Source organism: Podarcis filfolensis, assembly GCF_964270895.1.
Source record: "Podarcis filfolensis genome assembly, chromosome: 9".
In the NCBI taxonomy this organism is placed as follows: Eukaryota; Metazoa; Chordata; class Lepidosauria; order Squamata; family Lacertidae; genus Podarcis; species Podarcis filfolensis.
Genome location: NC_139610.1, coordinates 6,911,333 through 6,931,796, shown reverse-complemented (window position 1 = coordinate 6,931,796; position 20,464 = coordinate 6,911,333). Strand labels below are relative to the sequence as shown.

Here is a 20,464-nt window from a genome sequence, read left to right as displayed (position 1 = left end):
CCCATGGGACTCTCAAGAGTCTCCTCCAGCACCATAATTCAAAAGCATCAATTCTTCGGCGATCAGCCTTCTTTATGTTCCAGCTCTCACTTAGACGATATTAAGGCAACCAATATTCAACTGTCCTTCAGCTGCAAATTGTGTCATGGTTGCAATAGCACTGCAACTTTTAAATCCAGTGCAATCAAATGACAGCGCTCTTCCTGCTTCCAGTATTTATTCTTGAATTTTTATGGGGGGAGGAATATAAAAGATACCAGCTCTATGCAGTGTAAAAATGTGCTAGTCCAGTCGGCTAGCGTTTAATCATTGCATGACATGTTGGTGATGCCTGTGGCGATCACACAGGATCCCCAGACGTTTCACCATCTGGGTGCCACCACTTTATTTCTCGCTGCCACCACCCAGGCCCTACCTGGGACAATACTGAGTCCAGTCAGGGTTAAATTGAAACATAAACTTTTGTTTATTTATTGCAGTTTAACAGGCGTGTGGTTTCATAAACAGTATCAGTCAATTACATTCATGAGGTGCCTATCCAGACCTATAACTTTCGCTACCTGCTCTCCCTCACTAAACCACCTCTCAGATATTTGCTCGTCTTCCTAGCTCCTAACTGTTCCTGACTCAGCCTATTTCACTACACTAACTCAACCTACCCACAGACTCTATCCCAGTTCACTCCCACTCCAACCAACTCCCAACGAACTCTTCCACGAACTCCCCCCAGAGCTGGTTTTATAGTCCCTCTGACTCCACCCCCCTGGGTCCTGATTGGGTAACCTGTTTAACTATTTCACCTCCAGCACTCTCATGTTAACATCACAATGTCCAACTGTATCAAGCAGCCATTTAGATCGGATTATTTCTTCCTGTGTCCCTTTCTAACAGATGTTGGGCCATTGCTTGGCAGACGAGTCCAAGAGCAGCTGGCAAAGGAGGTGCGCCCTGCGCTCGATGGAGCCCTAACCATGGCAGGAGGTAAAGAGACCACTGTCATTGCCAATCCCCTTGTCCATTTCATAAGTTCTGATGGGAGCTTCTGCAATACAGCCGGGATCAACTCATTTTATGCTCCCCGGGCTCCCAAGTTGGTTGAATGGCAGCCCCCCATGCAGCTTGGACTGCACACACTTCGAAATATTTCTTTATGTCTTCGTAATGTAGTCCTTTGGATTAAAAATCCACAAGACCGTCATTTATTTATTTTAATAAATTAAACTTTTAGGAGTGTGCAGCTGCTTAACCTTGCTTCACCTTTTCCCCGAATGGGATTCTGGAGGTGTGACTGTCACATCATGGGTTAAACCAGGGGTAGGCAACCTAAGGCCCGGGGGCCAGATCCGGCCCAATCGCCTTCTCAATCCGGCCCATGGATGGTCCGGGAATCAGCGTGTTTTTACATGAGTAGAATGTGTCCTTTTATTTAAAATGCATCTCTGGATTATTTGTGGGGCATAGGAATTTGTTCATTTCCCCCCAAAAAATATAGTCTGGCCCACCACAGGGTCTGAGGGATAGTGGACCGGCCCATGGCTGAAAAAGGTTGCTGAACCCTGGGTTAAACCCAGTGCTTTTTTTTTCCTTAAAAAAAATGTTTAGGGGTACAGTGGTACCTCTGGTTAAGAACTTAATTTGTTCCAGAGGTCCGTTCTTAACCTGAAACTGTTCTTAACCTGAGATACCACTTTAGCTAATGGGGCCTCCTGCTGTGCCACCGCTGTGCGATTTCTGTTCTTATCCTGAAGTAAAGTTCTTAACCCAAAGTACTACTTCTGGGTTAGCGGAGTCTGTAACCTGAAGCGTTTGTAACCTGAAGCGTTTGTAACCCGAGGTACCACTGTACTCTCATTTTGACTCAAGAAAACCACCATTTTATAGTTCAAATCTGGAAAAGTAAATACAGTAAATGGACAAAAGTACAGAGATTCACAAAATGTTTAGGGGTATGCATACCCCTGCGTCCCCCCAGGAAAAAAAGCACTGGGTAAACCTCTCTGAAACCTCTGGGTTTAGGGTGGTATATAAATGCAAATAACAATAATGGCAGTTTTGGGGTGGGTGGAGGAAAAGTTAGGGCTGGGCGATATCTGGTTTTCAACATTGCAATTTATCACCAGCTAAACGTCGCCATATCACATATATCACAATGTCTGAAATAAGGAGGAGCTACGAAGAGGCATTGGCTGGCTTCACGGGTTTTCCCACATCATCATTTTTGCATAGCGCACACACACATGCACACCATGACTCGCAATATATTGCCAGGTAAAAAATTATGAAACCAAAATGACAGTACAGACTTCAAAACGGTTTTGGACAATACGCTTTCAAGGCTTTTGGAGGCTTATGTTTCCAGACCTGATTCTGCTGCCAAAACATAGTTCCAGACATGGTCTGTAGCAGTAGTATTAATAATAATAATAAATTAAATATACCCCGCCCATCTGACCAGGTTTCCCCAGCCACTCTGGGAGGCTTCCAACAAAATATTAAAATACAATAGTCCTTCCAATATTAAAAGCTTCCCTAAACAGGGCTGCCTTCAGATATCTTCTAAAAGTCTGCTACAGTGGTACCCCGCAAGACGAATGCCTCGCTAAACGAAAAACCCGCAAGACGAAAGGGTTTTCCGATTTTTAGCGGCTTCGCAAGACGAATTTCCCTATGGGCTTGCTTCACAAGACGAAAGCCCATAGGGAAATCTCCGGGGACAGCGGGGAAGCGCAGCGCGCCTTCTCCTCTGTTCCCGGACCTGTCCTGAAGACTTGCGGTGGGAGGAAGGTTTTCCTCCCCACCGCCAACATTCAGAAGGCTGTTCTGAAGGCTGGCGGTGGGAAGAAAAGCCCTTCTCCCCCGCCAGCCTTCAGAAGAGTTCCCGCAGGGCTGCCTAGGCTGCGGATAGCAGCCTGCTGCCCCGCGCGAGGGGCGCTCTGCTTCAGAGCGCCCCTCACGCTGGGCAGACTTCCGCAGCTTGGGGAGCCCTGCAGGAGTTCCCCGCAGGGCTCTCCAAGCTGCGGATAGCAGCCTGCTGCCCCTATCCGCAGCTTGCGGATAGCAGCCTGCTACCCCTATCCGCAGCTTGGAGAGCCCTGCGGGGAACTCCTGCAGGGCTCCCCAAGCTGCAGATGTCTGCCCCGCACGAGGGGCGCTCTGAAGCAGAGCGCCCCTCGCGCCAGGCAGCAGGCTGCTATCCGCAGCCTAGGCAGCCCTGCGGGAACTCTTCTGAAGGCTGGCAGTGGGAGAAGGGCTTTTCTTCCCACCGCCAGCCTTCAGAAGGCTGTTCTGAAGGCTGGCGGTGGGGAGAAAAGTCCTTCTCCCCCCGCCAGCCTTCAGAAGAGGTCCGGGGACAGACTGTCCCCGGACCTGGTCTGAAGGCGGTCTCCATAGGAACGCATTAATTGATTTTCAATGCATTCCTATGGGAAACCGTGCTTCGCAAGACGAAAAACTCGCAAGAAGAAAAAATTAATTTCGTCTTGCGAGGCACCACTGTAGTTGTTTTTTCCTTTGACATCTGGTGGGAGAGTGTTCCACAGGGCGGGCGCCACTACCGAGAAGGCCCTCTGCCTGGTTCCCTGTAACTTCACTTCTCACAGTGAGGGAACTGCCAGAAGGCCCTCGGCACTGGACCTCAGTGTCCGGGTAGAACGATGGGGGTGGAGACGCTCCTTCGGGTATAGTGGACCGAGGCTGTAATTAGACTCTATTCTGTATGAAGGTAATGTCCTGGTACAAGATACCTTAAATGGTTTTGTGTCAATGGAGAGGCATCTCTTTCTCTCTCTGATTATTATTATTTTGCTGTGTGTTGGCAACTGTGTTTGCATACCTCACCAAAACCTTTTCTCATCCTCCGCTCTTTGCTTTATTTCTCTGTTTGTCTTGAAGTCAAAGTGGAAAGGGCCATTAAAGGTAAAATATCACAAACGACTCGTGTTAAATGTCTCCCTTGCTTAATCCCCCTTGTGCAGTTTGTTTCGTTGTCATCTTTCTCTTTTTGTTCAACCCTTTATTGTTTTGGCTCCATAGGACGGATCCCAAAAGCAAAGGCTAACCAGTTATCAGCTGCAAACTATAGCTAATATACTCTGGGAAATAACTCTGATCTGAGTAAGCAGAGTGTGGATTGAAGCTATAGGACTTGTAGTCTGTGGGTAATAACTTGTACACCAGAGCTTTCCAAACTGTGTGTCGCGACACGTTAGTGTGTCAGATGCAGTATGAACGTGTGTCATGTGACACTTGCACTCCTCACAGGGCTGGAAAGAGGCTAGTTTCACCTCTGATTTGCTGGTAAAACTGCATTACTGTGTTGCAAAATGATGCATGCCATTAACGTGAAAAGTTTGGAAACTTATGTTGTACATTGTCAGTTCAGCATAGCAGATACAGTCATACCTTGGTTTTTGAACAGCTTAGTTCTCAAACGTTTTGGCTCCCAAACGCCGCAAACCCGGAAGCGTTCCATTTTGCGAACTATTTTTGAAAGCCAAACATCCGACGGAGCTTCCGTGGCTTCCGATTGGCTGCAGGAGCTTCCCGCAGCCAATCAGAAGCCACGCTTTGGCTTCCGAATGTTTTGGAAGTCTAACGGACTTCCAAAATGGAATCCGTTCAGCTTCCAGGGTACGACTGTGTATGGATAATGGGAGTAATGGCAAGCTAGCTAGAGTTCATAGGCAAGTGTGCTGGTTGTGTTTCTTTTGCAGTGGGCAAGTTGGGTTTTGGCTGGCAATAAATTGGATGAACAGGAATGGGAGGAAAAAAACATTTTTAGGGTAACAAATTGGGGGGGATGTTGTTTCCCTTCTTCGTGTTTTTCCCGGTGCAGACAATAGTCAACACTTAACAATGGTTGATGGCAATCATGGCTTCTTGCTGCTTTAACCCTGATTAATATTGTGAAATGTCCAGTGAAACCATTTCTTTTTGAATGAATCGCAGAGGGCATGCAAAGGAAGTGAGACTTGCCTGTCACTTTGCAGCCAGAGAGGCTAGAATGCTGGTTAACACAACCATAGTTTATAAATACACTTCAAACCATTGTTTCATGTGATCAGTTGTTAATTGTGGATTAGATACTAGGTATGGATATACAGTGGTACCTCGCAAGACGAATGCCTCGCAAGACGAAAAATGCGCAAGACGAAAGAGTTTTCCGTTTTTTGAGTCGTTCCGCAAGACGAATTTCCCTATGGGCTTGCTTCGCAAGACGAAACGTCTTGCGAGTTCTTGCGAATTTGTTTCCTTTTTCTTAAAGCTGCTAAGCCGTTAATAGCCGCTAAGCCGTTAATAGCCGCTAAGCCGCTAAGCCGCTAATAGCCGCTAAGCCGCTAATAGCCGTGCTTCGCAAGACGAAAAAAAATCGCAAGACGAAGAGACTCGCGGAACGGATTAATTTCGTCTTGCAAGGCACCACTGTAAAGGGGTTGCTCATGTTTCTGATTCCAATAAACGTAGCTTGTAATAATATGTTTATTTCAGTGGAAGTAGACATTGTAGCTTGTTTGACATCTAGAGGCTCCTGAACTTGTTCCACTGCCCTTGAAAAGAGCTTGCTAGGCCCCACTTAGCAAGCAACCAAGAAGCAGAAAACTGCAGGGAAAGTTTACTTGCCAGCAGACAAATTCAGGAGTGTGTCTTGAGGCTCCAGTCCACCATCCCTTACTTGCTTTGTAAATGGCCGTCCCCTAGAAACTGGTGCTAACTGGGGCTCTAGTGATAGAACATGATTAGAGGACTTTGGTAACAAATGTGGCTTGCAAATTTCAAGCTCTCCTTCCAGAACTGTGTTGTCCTCTTAATTGTAGTATTGGTACATTCATCTGGCAGTAGTCCTTTCTGTGTAGCCATATCCTGGAGAGCAAAAAAGAGGACAGCCTGAGTCAGGGAAAGAGATGTGCAGGTGCGCAAAGCCGCCGCATCTGCGTGCCTCTTTCCCCAGCTCGGGCTGGCAGCTGCTGTAGCATACAGAGCAGCCCCAGCCCAAGCTGCCCAAGCCTGAGCCAACCCCCCCAAATTAAAAAAAAACAACCCTGTACATTTCCTTTAAAATGTAAAAATCCAACCAGATGGGAATGTTGCCCCCCCCCAAAAGAAGACATGTCCAGGTTTTCCCAGACGTATGGCCGCCCTACCATATGGCTAAAGTTATTGGGTGTTTTGTTTTGTTTTGAATTCAATCATCCCAGCTATTCGCGAAACAAAGGAGGCTCTGGAGAATGTAAGCGTGTCTGTGGAGGTCTTGCAGGAGGGCACTGAGAAGCTGCATGCCAACCTGACAGATGTTAAAGAGCACCTGATCAACACACTCGGTGATTCAGCTTGCACAGCTGCCCAGGCAGCATCCACCTGCAACGTCATCAGGAATTCCTTAGATCAGCTAAACATCAATGCCAACTTCAGCAAGGTGAGGGAGATATTCCATCAGCATTCCAGCAGTTCTTCTCAGTGGCCTAATTCTCAATCAGAAGCCAGCCTTTTTTTTCTAGCCATTGAATGAATGAATGAATTTGCACGCCACCCTTCGTCTGAAGTTCTCAGCATCGAAAAATACAAAATAAAAACACAGAACGCTTAGTAAAAAATGGGAGCAACAACAAAACAACCCCACTTCCCACAAACACATTTAAAAGGTCATAGAATGTCAATCATTCAAAGGCCAGGCTGTGGAGAAACATTTTCACCTGGTGCCTAAAGATGTACAGTGGTGCCTCGCAAGACGAAATTAATTCGTTCCGCAAGTTTTTTCTTCTTGCGAGTTTTTCGTCTTGCGAAGCACAGTTTCCCATAGGAATGCATTGAAAATCAATTAATGCGTTCCTATGGAGACCGTCTTCAGACCAAGCGCTGCGCGCCTTCCCCTCTGTTCCCGGACCTGTCCTGAAGGCTTGCGGTGGGAGGAGGGCTTTCCTCCCCACCGCCAACATTCAGAATGCTGTTCTGAATGTTGGCGGTGGGGAGGAAAAACTCTCCTCCCACTGCAAGCCCCGGGAACAGAGGAGAAGGCGCGCTGCGCTTCTCCGCTGTCCCCGGAGATTTCCCTATGGGCTTTCGTCTTGCGAAGCAAGCCCATAGGGAAATTCGTCTTGCGAAGCCGCTAAAAAATCGGAAAACCCTTTCGTCTTGCGGGTTTTTCGTTTAGCGAGGCATTCGTCTTGCGGGGCACCACTGTATAATGGAGGCATCAGGCAAGAGAGAGACTTCCACAAATGGGGAGCCACTGCAGAAAAGGCCTTCTGGATCTCTAAAGGGGGAGGCACATGAAGAAGGGCTTCTGATGATGATTACAGAGTCCAGGTCAGTTCCCTCAGTCTATTCAGACTGAAGGTAGGGCCTCATGTGACCAAGTACCTTTCCAGACAAAAATGCTCATTGGGACATGGAAAACAAGGTGCCGATGCGTATGGGTGGTTCTCGTCTAACCTTCTCTCTTGTGTGCAAGTTTTTCCTTGACCGGGGAATGTTTTTTATGTGCAGGGAAACTCATGCGAGCCCCTATTTGCAGTCTGATGTGGTACACCCCAGACATGGGTTTACCATGTCAGTGAGACCTAGGCCAGCATAAAAAAGGTAAAGGTAAAGGACCCCTGACAGTTAAGTCCAGTCACGGACCACTCTGGGGTTGCGGCGCTCATCTCGCTTTACTGCCCAAGGGAGCCGATGTTTGTCCGCAGACAGTTTTTCCGGGTCATGTGGCCAGCATGACTGAGCCGCTTCTGGCAAACCAGAGCAGCACACGGAAACGCCGTTTACCTTCCCCCCCCCCCGAGTGATACGTATTTATCTACTTGCACTTTGATATGCTTTCAAACTGCTAGGTTGGCAGGCACAGCACCTCCTTAAAAACACTCCACCCTTTAGAAACCTCTTCCATATTGATTTGCCTGCTGAAGAGCCTTTCTTCCTCAGTCAGTAGAGCATGAGTATCTTGATCTCAGGGTCAGGGGTTTGAGCCCCATGTTGGGCAGAACATTCCTGCAAAAGATTCCTCACGATCCCTTTCAATTCCTGCGAAAGATTCCTCACGATCCCTTTCAACTCTAAAATTCTGTGGTTCCATGTTGCAGCAGACTTGGGATCATATTTTAGAATGTATTCTCAGCACATGCAGGGCAGCTGACAAGTACACAACATGCCCAGTGCTTTTCAGGGGCTGGATATTGTAGGGGAAGGTTGGTTGTTGTTGTTTGCCATTATTTAACCATTTTTTGCGGGAGAGGGAAGCCCACTGGGGATTACAGTGAAGCTGAACAAATGATGCAAAGAACAAAGGAAGACTTGACTTTTTTTAAAAAAATGATGAACAGAGTAAAACTAACTTTAACATCTCTTTTCTTCCTTTCAGTTGCCGGGAGTGAATGCTCAACTTGCCAAAGTCAACGAAGTCCTTAAAACAGACCTCTCTAGTCTGGTTCAAAAGGTATGTTACTAGAAGGTATAAATCCATTTACTCTAATTACAGGATAACGCCTGTTGCTCAAGAAGCTGTCGAATTTTGCACCTTAAGAAAATGTGTCAGCAAATAGATGTTCCGAGTATCTTCGTGTACCAAGGAACATAAGACAAGAGGAGGTGCACAGCCTTTGTGCCAATGTTACACTTTCCTAAAGTAAAATTGGAGGCATGCCTTATTTATTAAATTTCTATCCCACCTGTTGATACAGAAGGACTCCCATGGCAGCTTACATAAAATAATAAAATAAAACTACATTGGGGCTGTTTTACCTGCTCTGGTACATGCAGTGAGGGGGAAAAAGTATTTGATCCCCTGCTTAATTTGCCCATTTGCCCTCTGATGAAGAAATGACCATAATTTTAATGGTAGGTTTATTGTAGCTGTGAGAGACTGTGAGGTCCCCTTGCTCAAGACAGCACATGTACAGGCTCGTCTGCAGTTTGCCAATGCACATCTGAAAGACCCAGAGGAGAACTGGGTGAAAGTGTTGTGGTCAAATGAGACCAAAATCGAGCTCTTTGGCATCAACTCAACTCGCCGTGTTAGGAGGAGGAGGAATGCTGCCTATGACCCCAGAACACCATCCCCACCGTCAAACATGGAGGGGGACATATTATGCTTTGGGGGTGTTTTTCTGCTAAGGGGACAGGACACCTTCACCACATCGAAGGGACGATGGATGGGACCATGTATCGTCAAATCTTGGGTGAGCACCTCCTTCCCTCAGCCAGGGCATTGAAAATAGGTCGAGGATGGGTATTCCAGCATGACAATGACCCAAAACACAGGGCCAAGGCAACAAAGGAGTGGCTCAGGAAGAAGCACATTAAGATCCTGGAGTGGCCTAGCCAGTCTCCAGACCTTAATCCCATCGAAAATCTGTGGAGGGAGCTGAAGGTTCGAGTAGCTACACATCAGCCTCGAAATCTTACTGACTTGGAGAGGATCTGCAAAGAGGAGTGGGACAAAATACCTCCTGAGATGTGTGCAAACCTGGTGGCCAGCTACAGGAAACATCTGACCTCTGTAATTGCCAAGAAGGGTTTTGCCACCAAGTACTAAGTCATCTTTTGCAAAAGGGATCAAATACTTATTTCACTGATTATAATGCACATCAATCTCTGACTTTTGTCTTCTGGGTTTCTGGGGTTTTTCCTGTTGTTCTTCTGTCTCTCACAGCTACAATAAACCTACCATTAAAATTATGGACTGGTCATTTCTTCGTCAGAGGGCAAACGGGCAAATTTAGCAAGGGATCAATTCCCGCCCCCCTCACTGTAGCATCAGACCTGGAGCCAGATGCATTTAAATCTCCCACCCGCAGACAAGGGATGTGAACGGCAGACCAGACACAATTGTGGGTACCTTTCTGTTGATGTTTAGAGTGTCAGTGCAATTGCTAGGCCTCTAAGTTATCTCTGAAATCCCCCCATGGGTTGCAACAAGGCATGCCAGCTTGGCATACATTTCCATAATCCACATAAGCAAAAATATGCATTCCATATAATACACAGGCAGTTCAGGGCAATGAAGTTCATAGATTCTTCAAAGAAGCATTATCCCTACACACCTCCAAGAATATGTAAGCCAAGTATTCTATAATGATGTCTACTCATGTGATACCACCCACCCAACTGTGAAAACGTGCTGAGAGAGCAAGCATGCACATGTCATTTGTGTGATTAGGCATCTGTGTGAGAACTGAGGTCTCCACATTGTTTGAAGTGTCTGATAGGAGAGAGAGGTGTTCTGTCTAAGCACCATGGAAAGGCTGTCACTGGTAGCATGAACCAGACGTATAGTGAGTGTGCATCAGCACTATGAAAGCTTGTGGTACAGTCTGATAGAATAAGCCCAGCTTCCAGGTTAGCCCAGCTTCCTTTGCAAAAAGCTAACTTTAAAATGTGGTGAACTTTTTGGATGTGGCCCTTTTAAAGGTAGAAATAAGCATACTGATATTTTGTTGTCAAGACACTGTTGGACGTCTCAGTTTTTTATTCCAGGGTTATGCAGCGTTTAATGATACACCTGATTTGGTGCTCAATCAGACAAGGAACATTTTATCAGGTAAGGAGGATGAGATAATTAGTTCTCCAACTGGACTGGTTAAAATTATTGGTGTGAGCTATCATTTTAGTATCATCTATTTTTTAGTTAGGGAAGTTCTTATCTAAATCAGAACTATTAAAGAAAAGCCATTAAAATATAGGTTGCTCCTTGGGCAATGCTTAATCATAATATTGACTACTTTTTTATTGAAGAAGAATATTTCCTTGATTGCGGTGGGTTGAGGGAGATATTCACTGCATCAAGGCTATGGCAAAGGCTTCATTCCAGGGAAAGAAGAAGGAAGAGATGGATGGGTGGTTGGTGGAGGAGTCAGTAATCCAACCATCACTTCTTAGTAGCTGACCCAGGAGCAGTGGAATGCCATGATCTGAAACACTCTCCCAGCTAGGAGAGGAAATTGTAGTCTAATCTACTCACAAGTGAGGCTCTGTTGATAAGATGAAGGGAAGGGGCACCAAAATGTGGCTTAAAAGTGCTGACTGTGTCCATACAATGTAGGGAGATGTCAAGGAGCTCTTTGGGTGAAGGCAATTGTGGAGGATACTAAGTACCAGAAGGAACATGAGTAATGTGGGAGGGGAGAGGGGGAAGGTTGGAAGAAGAGTATAAGGATCTTACTGTGGTGTGGCAGTGGTGAGGTACACTCCCCCCATCTTTGTACACTGACATAAGACCTAAAAAACACAATGGCTTAGCACTGGTATTCAGTCTTAGTGCAAGGTAAGGGTAAAGGGTAAAGGACCATTAGGTCCAGTCATGACCGACTCTGGGGTTGCAGCGCTCATCTTGCTTTAGTACAGCTTCCGGGTCATGTGGCCAGCATGACTAAGCCGCTTCTGGTGAACCAGAGCAGCGCACAGAAGCGCCGTTTATCTTTCCGCTGGAGCAGTACCTATTTATCTACTTGCACTTTGATGTGCTTTCGAACTGCTAGGTTGGCAGGAGCAGGGACGGAGCAGCAGGAGCTCACCCTGTCGTGGGGATTCGAACTGCCGACCTTCTGATCAGCAAGTCCTAGGCTCTGTGGTTTAACCCACAGTGCCACCCGCGTCCCTTCATGTAGGATCCCTTAAATCATGGGTGGCAATTTTCTACATTTTCAGTGGACATTCTGGTCTCTAGACAGGGGTTCAGGGGCCAGAGGTCAGCCTTCATAATAAAAAGCATAAGCTAGCCATGAATGTAGATGGGAGGAGAACTCGGACGTTCTTAACATGGGGGTACGAGTGGAATATGGGCAGACGTAGCCCATCTCGAGGAGGTTCCTTGCCTCTATTCTTCTTGCAGCCCGTGCCGTCTAGCGGCTGCTACCTCTCCTCCAAGGAAGAACCCCAGCCTTCACTTTGGAGAAGATGGGAAGGCTGCAACCATAGGATTTCGCAGGAGGAAAATGGCACTCTGTGCAAAATGGGTAGCCTGCTGGGGACATGCCAATCTTTGCTGGAGCCTCTCTGGCACCTGCTATTCTGTTTCTCTTTCCCAAGGCATAGGGACTTCTTTATTGCTTTGCTCTGGAGAGGAGAGGCTGCCTCACCAGCAAAAGAGGGCTGGCATTAGCACTCTCTGAGAGTTGAACTGTTGGCAAATGTTTTTAAGACAGAAATGCAAGACTGTTTGTCCATTTCTAGCAAGAGGGGGCTCATGGCTTAGGAACATGGGTGCCATAGGCATAACACTGTTTACAAGTAGAGACATTTGGAAATCATATACATGTCACAAATAAAACCTGAAGAAATGTAGACTATCTCTTAATAATTGCAGGTTTCTTCCTTTTCAGTTAAGCTCTGCACTAACCCATAAATGTTCCAGAACTAAGCCCCCAAGCACTATTAAAATAGCTAACATGCTAGCGTTTTCCAGATGGGCATGGGTTGGTGTATCCAGAGTGCGAAAATATTTATTAACCTCTCTCAATTTTTATTCTTGCATTGTGGACCTGTTCTACCAATATAACCAGCCGTACCTTGTAAGTTTGCAAAAAGCAATTCACAGTATGTATATATGCATATGGCATACTGTGCAGCTCATCAAGAAATGCCAAGCTTTTCCCCCCAAAATGTCATGTTCCTCCTTAATTTTTCAACCTGGGGGACTTTCAAAGCAAGATCATTATTTCTCAGTTACTATTAATATGCATTAAGCTTTAATAATCTTCATGCTCCTGTACCTGAAAAGGGGAGTAAAAGCAAAGGGCAGAATTATAACAAAACTAAGCTTGCTTTCATTCTTCCCATTGAAATTTTTGGGACTCGAAACTGTTCAGCACTGGGTGAAGACAGACATGACATGTATAGAGTGGTGGAAACAACGGTGGAAGTAGAAAGACCTACATTGGCTCCCAGTACGTTTCCGAGCACAATTCAAAGTGTTGGTGCTGACCTTTAAAGCCCTAAATTGCCTGGGTCCAGTATACCTGAAGGAGCGTCTCCACCCCCATCGTTCAGCCCAGACACTGAGGTCCATCTCCGAGGGCCTTCTGGCGGTTCCCTCATTGCGAGAAGCGAGGTTTCAGGGAACCAGGCAGAGGGCCTTCTTGGTGGTGGCGCCTGCCCTGTGGAACACCCTCCTGTCAGATGTCAAGGAAATAAACAACTATCTGACATTTAGAAGACATCTGGAGGCAGCCCTGTTTAGGGAAGTTTTTCATGTCTGATGTTTTAATGTATTTTTAATCCTTTGTTAGAAGCCGCCCAGAGTGGCTGGGGAAACTCGGCCAGATGGGCGGGGTATAAATAATAAATAATAATTTTTATAATTATTATAGAAGTTGACTCCTTGCGAACCCAGACGCACACCCCCTTCCCCAGGAGCCAGGCCTCGCGTTGAAAGGAAAAGACACGACGACATATATCTGGGATTAAAATGGCCACAACTTTATTGAATTCAGGTGTAGGAACGCCCTGCAAGGGCAGGTATCCCTCTCAGCCTCCTGCTGGGCGTCTGAGGCATGACAGGGTCAGTTAGCAGTTGATGGGACCAATGCAAAGCACGGGTTTATGCAGCTGGTCCCTCCCAAATCGCTGAAGGTAGCTCTGTGGCCCCTCTGCCGTGCACTTGTGGACAGAGACTACCCTCATGACCCCTCTAACGGGGTACCCTGTTATTGCCGCCACAGGAAGCGGGTGAGTCACCATTTCACCCCTTCTTCAGATGTTTGACTAAAGGATTCCGCCCAAGGTCTAAACCGCCAAAGTTCTGAGAAGCTGCTGTCGGTTGCCATTCTGAGTTCCTTGTGTCCCGGAGCTGAAGCCTGGATACACGGTGCGAGGCAGCGGTGCGGCAGGTGGCGGTGCTGCGGTGCTGTGTGTGGCCGTCAGCTCAGCGGGACCCATCTTCGTCGCCAGTGAAAGATGCTCAGAGTCGCAAAGTGATTTCATGCTCTTTATTCAGCTCATAGTGCTGAGGAGGAATGAATGACAGTCCCCTCAAAGCATCTGCTTTATATACATTATTTACACAATGGGCTGCACATGATTGGCTAATTCCGGAATTCTACTGTAAGCCAATCAGGTTGTGGATTCACTTCTATCTGGAGCATGATTGGGTGGTTCCTGCCAACCAATCATACTGCTGCATTGTTCTAGGACCAATCAGACTGCTGCATTCTGAATCCTATTGTTCTAGGACCAATCAGACTGCTGCCTTTTGGATCCTATTGTTCTAGGACCAATCAGACTGCTGCAGTTTGGATCCTATTCAACTCAGTACATAACAGCTATGGGGAAGGCAAAACTTTCAGAACAGGGGAAATTCCTCCCCGACTCTGAAAACAGCAACCATCGTACGACCAGAGCAACGCCTGCGTGTCTGGAAAGCAAAGGTTAGCCTGCAAGAAAACAGGTTTAGAGGGTGAGCTGGGTGGGTGACGCTCTGGGGATGACTGTGTAGCTGAGAGCAGCGCCAGCCCCTTTTTGTACTCCTGGAGCAGAGTGAATCTGCTCCGATTGGCCCATCCCACCAAGGCCGCCATGGATTGGCCAGAAATTTCAAAACTGGGTTTGGCGGGAACCCAGCAGGCACTGTGGTGGCCCAGGGACAAATATGGCGTGGCTTTGGGAGGAGGGGGAACCGCCACGCCGGGTCACAACTGCCACGACCCCTTTACCGGGTAAGCGGCCGTTTCTGATTAACATACATTGTGTGCCATTTTCCATGTGGTTGATTTTTAAAAGGGGGAAGCCAGTTGTACAGTCATACCTCAGGTTACAGATGCTTCAGGTTGCATGTTTTTGGGTTGCGCACCGCACCGAACCCCGAAGTACCGGAACGGGTTACTTCTGTGTTTCGGAGCTCGCACATGCACAGAAGCACTAAATCGTGCTTTGCGCATGCGCAGAATTGCGACCCGCATGTGCGAAGACACGGTGCTGCGAGTTGCGAATGCTGCGGGTTGCGAACGTGCCTTCCGCACAGATCACGTTCGCAACCTGAGCATCCAAGGTAGTTGATAATGATATAACTCAGTCCCTGAAGCAGTTTCCCAGTTATTCACGTTGGTTTTTCATAAAAGGTGATGAATTGAATGCATGTGCACAGGTGCACACACACACATGTGTGTTATATAAAAATACTGGAAAATGGATGGATTTTGATTCGCTGGTGTTCATCTTCTACATTTCCCCTTAAATATGTCTGTCTGTCTTCACACTTGGTCTGACCTGTGTCCCATGCTTACAGCGGATTCATTGCAGATGAATAAAATAAGTGAGAGCAGTTCCAAGTACTTTACTTCTCAAACAGAATGATTATGGCATGTTATCTCAGTGAAAAGAGATATACCTCGATTTGGGGGGCATGTGAACTCTGAGATTTCATGTAGAGACACTAAATTTTTGAAATGGGGTTCATTTTGGCATATGTTGACACAATGGTTGGATTTTAAAATTCAAAATTACTTTTAATGCATATTGAAAGTCACGGTTGCCCATTCTTTCCATCATAGGAACTTTAAACAGTGTGCTTATACTCCTTTTGCATGATATTGTTTTTCCAACAAAGTGGCATTAGATAGCTTTAAAAATATCTGCTGCTACTGTGTAGGCATTAGGGATGAAATTTATCATGTTTGTTGCACAGACTGATTGAAATCATTCGGAATTTAAAAGCAGCCAATGTTCATTATTTCTGTTTTCTGAGGTGGGGCTTAACGCAGCGCTCACTCTATGGGTCCGGATTACTTGTTACTTCCAGACACAACTCTCATTTTTTTAAAAATAATTTTTATTAACTGACCAATCACATCAAATTAAATCACATCACATAAATTCCAAATTACAAAGCCAAATTTTTAAATTTTGTTGGGGGAACCCATACTTCAAGATCCAAAGGGGGATTCAGATCATCTTCTTATTACTGCGTTAATGTCCAAATCAGTCCCAATCAGTCCAAACAAAATTCATAATTCTATCCAGTCTTATCATCATCATATCTTGTTCATATAATTTCTATTTTTCCTTTACGATCTCTTCTGTTAGTCTCCTTAAGCCGATAAGCAAAATAATAATCCTGTGTGGATTTTTTGTTCCTCCACTAAGTCCAGATGGTTTCCATATATCTCCTTCGTAGATAACATCACTCTTTCCATCATAAATTTGGCATTTGTCGCTCTTAAGTCCCACTTCCATACACAACTCTCAGCCCACAGTGAATCTCCCTGTCTTGCGGTCCCATCCAATGCTGGGTAGAGAAAGAAATTAGTAAACTGGGCTATGCAGTGTTTGCATATGTTAACTGTTTTTATTACTATTATTGGATGTTTAATCAGAGATTGTGTGCAAATAAACATGGTACAACCCAGTTCATGCATTACATTCTAGATTGGGTGAGGATTGCATGCATATCCGAGATGCGGACCAGGTAGAGATTTCTCTCTAGAAAGTAAGAGGCTTATGGTAAATTGGGATTTGTTATGTACTGAAGTTCTCACCCTGGGCCAGCAGGGGGATACTGTAGATAGTTCAGGTCCACATATGCAAATAAGGGATTGAAAGTGACGTTCAGTGATTTCGCTCGATGTTTCAGCTCAGTGATTCAGCTCCGCTCAGAGGAGGGCTGCATCTGGCTGTGCTCCATCCCATCCTCGTCGCCAGTGTTAAGTTGTGGGTGAACATATCAGACGACACAGCGATTCTTCAAACAGCTCTTGTTTATTCACAGGCCCGAACAGAACTGAACTGAAGGGTTCAGCCAGCCTGCTTGTATAGAGCTCCACTAGAACACAACAGTAACCATTTTCTGTAACTATCCAATCACTGAACGTCACTTTCGATCCCTTATTTGCATATGTGGACCTGAACTATCTACAGTATCCCCCTACTGGCCCAGGGTGAGAACTTCAGTACATATCACCTTTCAAGTTTTTAACCTGGCGATTATAATACAGAAACTGCCTAGAGAAGACACTCTATTCTTTGGTCTGGTCTCACTGAACTGAGAAATCTGTGTCTGGGCTGTACAACTTCAGGAGATTCACACACACACACACACACACACACACACACACAGCAATCTGAAGTGGAATACCCCAGACACAGGTTTACCTGTAGACCACAATTTCAGTACACATAAGCCAAGAACTGTGGCTGCATCAACATGCGCTACATTTAGCACTACATTTGTATGTATGTTTTGTGTGTGTGTGAAAGAGAGAGAGAGAGTGCGCACATTAAAATGCCATTTTACATTGAAATTGTATTTGTGGCTTGCTTTTTTCAGTTTCATGCTTCTCTTCATGCCTTATTCTGCTGCCTAGAGCTGCAACCCAACAAGCTTTTTTTTTTTTTTAGTATGTGACAAATCGTTTTATCTTGTGTAGCATTATAATAATCATCATAAACACACTCATTTATTTCAGATATTAAAAATGTACTGGAAGCTGTTGGTTCAAATATCACAAGCTTTACTAAAATGCTCCCCATCCACAAGATAATAGCAGACTTCACCCTATATCTCACTCAGGGTGAGACATATGCTCAAGAATATTTTCCAGTGGTGGAGCAGTATGATTTCTACAGGTACGTAAATACTATCTGGATATTGATGCGCAAAGGACCACACTGCAGTGAGTGTGCCGGCTCACATCCACATCATACATTAAAACACTTGTACCACTTAGCAGGCATGACTTCTCTCAAAGTATCCTGGAAACTGTAGTTTGTTAAAGGTGCTGAAAACTGTATCTGTGTGCAGCGTCTCCTAGCAGCTCTCAGCACCCTTAACAAACCTTTCTTCCCAATATTCTTTGGGGGAAGCTGTGAGTCTTGTAAGTGGTAAAAATGCATAGTGCGAGCACTGGGGATTAACACCAGTAAAACTGATACTAAACAGGTGACTGTACCGCTGCAGATAAAATGTTTTAAGTGTGTTGTAAACTGCAGTGTACAAATGTGACACCTGATGGCAATGGTGAGCTATGGCAAATTCAATATATTTTTCAAAACGTTTTTTTTTTTTAAAAAAGCATTTTCACAGCGGTTTTTTATATGTGTGTAGATTCCACCTTATACACAGTGTGGTGAAAGTGTCTAGTAGGGTTGTGGATTGGCTCTGTATATATCCCAAATCACAAAGCAAATCTGGGTGTCTTAGGGAAGACTTTTGTGTTCCCAAATTGGATTGTGCAATGAACAAGATGTGTTGAAACAGTTCAGGGAGTCCCCAACCCTCTGAATAGCTTTCTTTCCTTGGTTTATCCAAAATTTTGGAACACACAACCACCCTCCGCCCCCCACTTTCCCCTTTTCTTTTCTGATAAACGAAACCTAAGTGACTGGGTAAATGCACATATCTCAATGAGGGTGTGGAAATCTTATTTTGGTGGATTTTCCCAGTGCATTCCAATCACAGTGATTAAGAAGTAGGGGGTGCTGAAATAAATAAACAAAGCAGATTCTGTCACCTTGTATATATTTTTCTTCTTCCCATCTCATTTTAGAGTGCAGGACTCTAATATAGGCTTTCTAAAGCTGGTTTGAGGCTAAATTAGAGTATTCCAGTACTAGAAATTCAAGGACGTCGTACCAGTGACATGTTTTTTTAATGTTTAAATGTTTGCATGCCTTTATTCTCCCAACACACAACTGCTTTCTAGCTTGTAGGTTTTCTTGTCCTGAATCTGTGTTTAAATTGCCCACTGCTATGCATGTTAATGTGACAATTGTATTTTTATTGATTTGTCTAGGTGGCTGGGTTGCTTAATTCTCTGCTGCATGGTGATATTGATCCTTGTGTTTTATTACCTGGGGTTGTTATGTGGTACCTGTGGTTATGACAAAGATGCCACTCCAACAACGAGAGGCTGTATCTCAAACACTGGAGGAAACTTCCTGATGGCGTGAGTCCTTCTTGTTTATTTCAGAATCTTCCCCAGCCTTACACTGTCTATAACATTAGTGTCTCGTATCAAATATAACTGATCTGTAGCAAAGATTCTATGAACGGAAAACAGAGACAGCATAAGTACTTTTGTAATAACGAGAAAAATCTTTAATGAAAACATAAAAAACAAAGAATGTCACCAGATTAAGAGGGCTGCATTGACAGAATAAGTTTGGAGACAAAAAAAGAAAGAAAGAAAGAAAAAGAAAGAAAACAAAAGAAATCCTTTTTGTTGCATCAATGGATGTTCTCAATATGGCGTGTGAGCTTTTGAATTCCTTCCTGAGGCAGGATATTAAATTATTTTAAAAATTAAAGGTCTTTTAAGCAAACACCGTTGATCCTTTAGAGAGCTGACTGAATTCCTAAAAAGATAGTGAGAGAGCCCTCTACAGTCTAATGACATTAAAACGTGAGCCTTTCTAAAATATCTGATCTTTATACAGAGCAATGGAAGATATGTTGGAGAAAGTTAGTGTGGGTTCATGTGTCACAAATGATATTGTTTAGATGTGCATGCTATTTATACAGACCTAAACATGTCACATGTAAATGTGACCAATATTTGCTTGCAGGCGCTTGTACCATACAGGTATGCTTGTCTGAGAACTCCAGGTGACTGCTCCATGTACACTTGGTGAGAAAACCAAGTTTGCTGTCATGTGATTTATGAAGGGGCCCTTAATTAGATGTGAAGAATTAGAAGAAAAAGGGGAGGGGAGATTAGAAAAAGCTCTATAGTGTCTGATCTGGCTAATTTCTTTAACAGAGAAAAGAATATTGAATCCTATTGCTGTGATGAAACTGCCTTTGGTAGCAAGCAACTATTTTTAAACCATCCTGGGAATTGAAGACTTCAGAAAAGCTAATGCTAATTAGGGTATAAAAGGAGTGTTTCACTGCAGTCTCTAAAGCAAACCTGTTTGAAGCAGGCGTTTCAAAATCCATCTGAAGTCTCAAAGGAGGAAATCGAAAAGTGGGTGGAAGAGAGAACTTTTAAGCTGTTCCTCAAAGATTATTCTAATGCTCCCCCCCCCCGAGGGGTCCACTTATGGGAAAGTACTAAGGCTGCAATCCTAATCCCATTTACCTGGGATTAAAGGTAAAGGGACCCCTGACCATTAGGTCCAGTCGTTACCAACTCTGGGGTTGCAGCGCTCATCTTACTTTATTGGCCGAGGGAGCCGGCGTACAGCTTCCAGGTCATGTGGCCAGCAGGACTAAGTCACTTCTGGCGAACCAGAGCAGCGCACGGAAACGCCGTTTACCTTCCCGCTGGAGCGGTACCTATTTATCTACTTTCACTTTGACGTGCTTTTGAACTGCTAGGTTGGCAGGAGCAGGGACCGAGCAATGGGAGCTCACCCCGTCATGAGGATTCGAACCGCTGACCTTCTGATCGGCAAGCCCTAGGCTCTGTGGTTTAACCCACAGCGCCAGTTGAGTGGGACTTACTTCTCAGTAGACATGGCTAGAATTGCACTGTAATGCTGTCTTCTTCACTTGAAAGGACAGATTGCCGCCAATTCCAACCCTTAGTCTGGAAGTTCTTGGTTC

General features: G+C 45.2%; 1 protein-coding gene across 13 annotated transcripts in view; it reads left to right on the top strand.

Moving 5' to 3' along the window:
* PROM1 (prominin 1) overlaps nucleotides 1–20,464 on the top strand; it is a gene marked incomplete at its 3' end in the record, with an annotated part of 116,242 nt that overhangs the window by 63,692 nt on the left and 32,086 nt on the right. For all 13 annotated transcript variants that reach the window (XR_014551950.1, XM_083630260.1, XM_083630257.1 and 10 more), the window contains 6 exons: nucleotides 892–981; nucleotides 6,195–6,412; nucleotides 8,351–8,425; nucleotides 10,465–10,528; nucleotides 17,385–17,544; nucleotides 18,711–18,863. Coding sequence is in view for 12 of the 13 variants with exons in the window: in XM_083630260.1 (XP_083486386.1) it covers nucleotides 892–981; nucleotides 6,195–6,412; nucleotides 8,351–8,425; nucleotides 10,465–10,528; nucleotides 17,385–17,544; nucleotides 18,711–18,863 (760 nt within the window). The remainder of the gene's footprint in view (nucleotides 1–891; nucleotides 982–6,194; nucleotides 6,413–8,350; nucleotides 8,426–10,464; nucleotides 10,529–17,384; nucleotides 17,545–18,710; nucleotides 18,864–20,464) is intronic.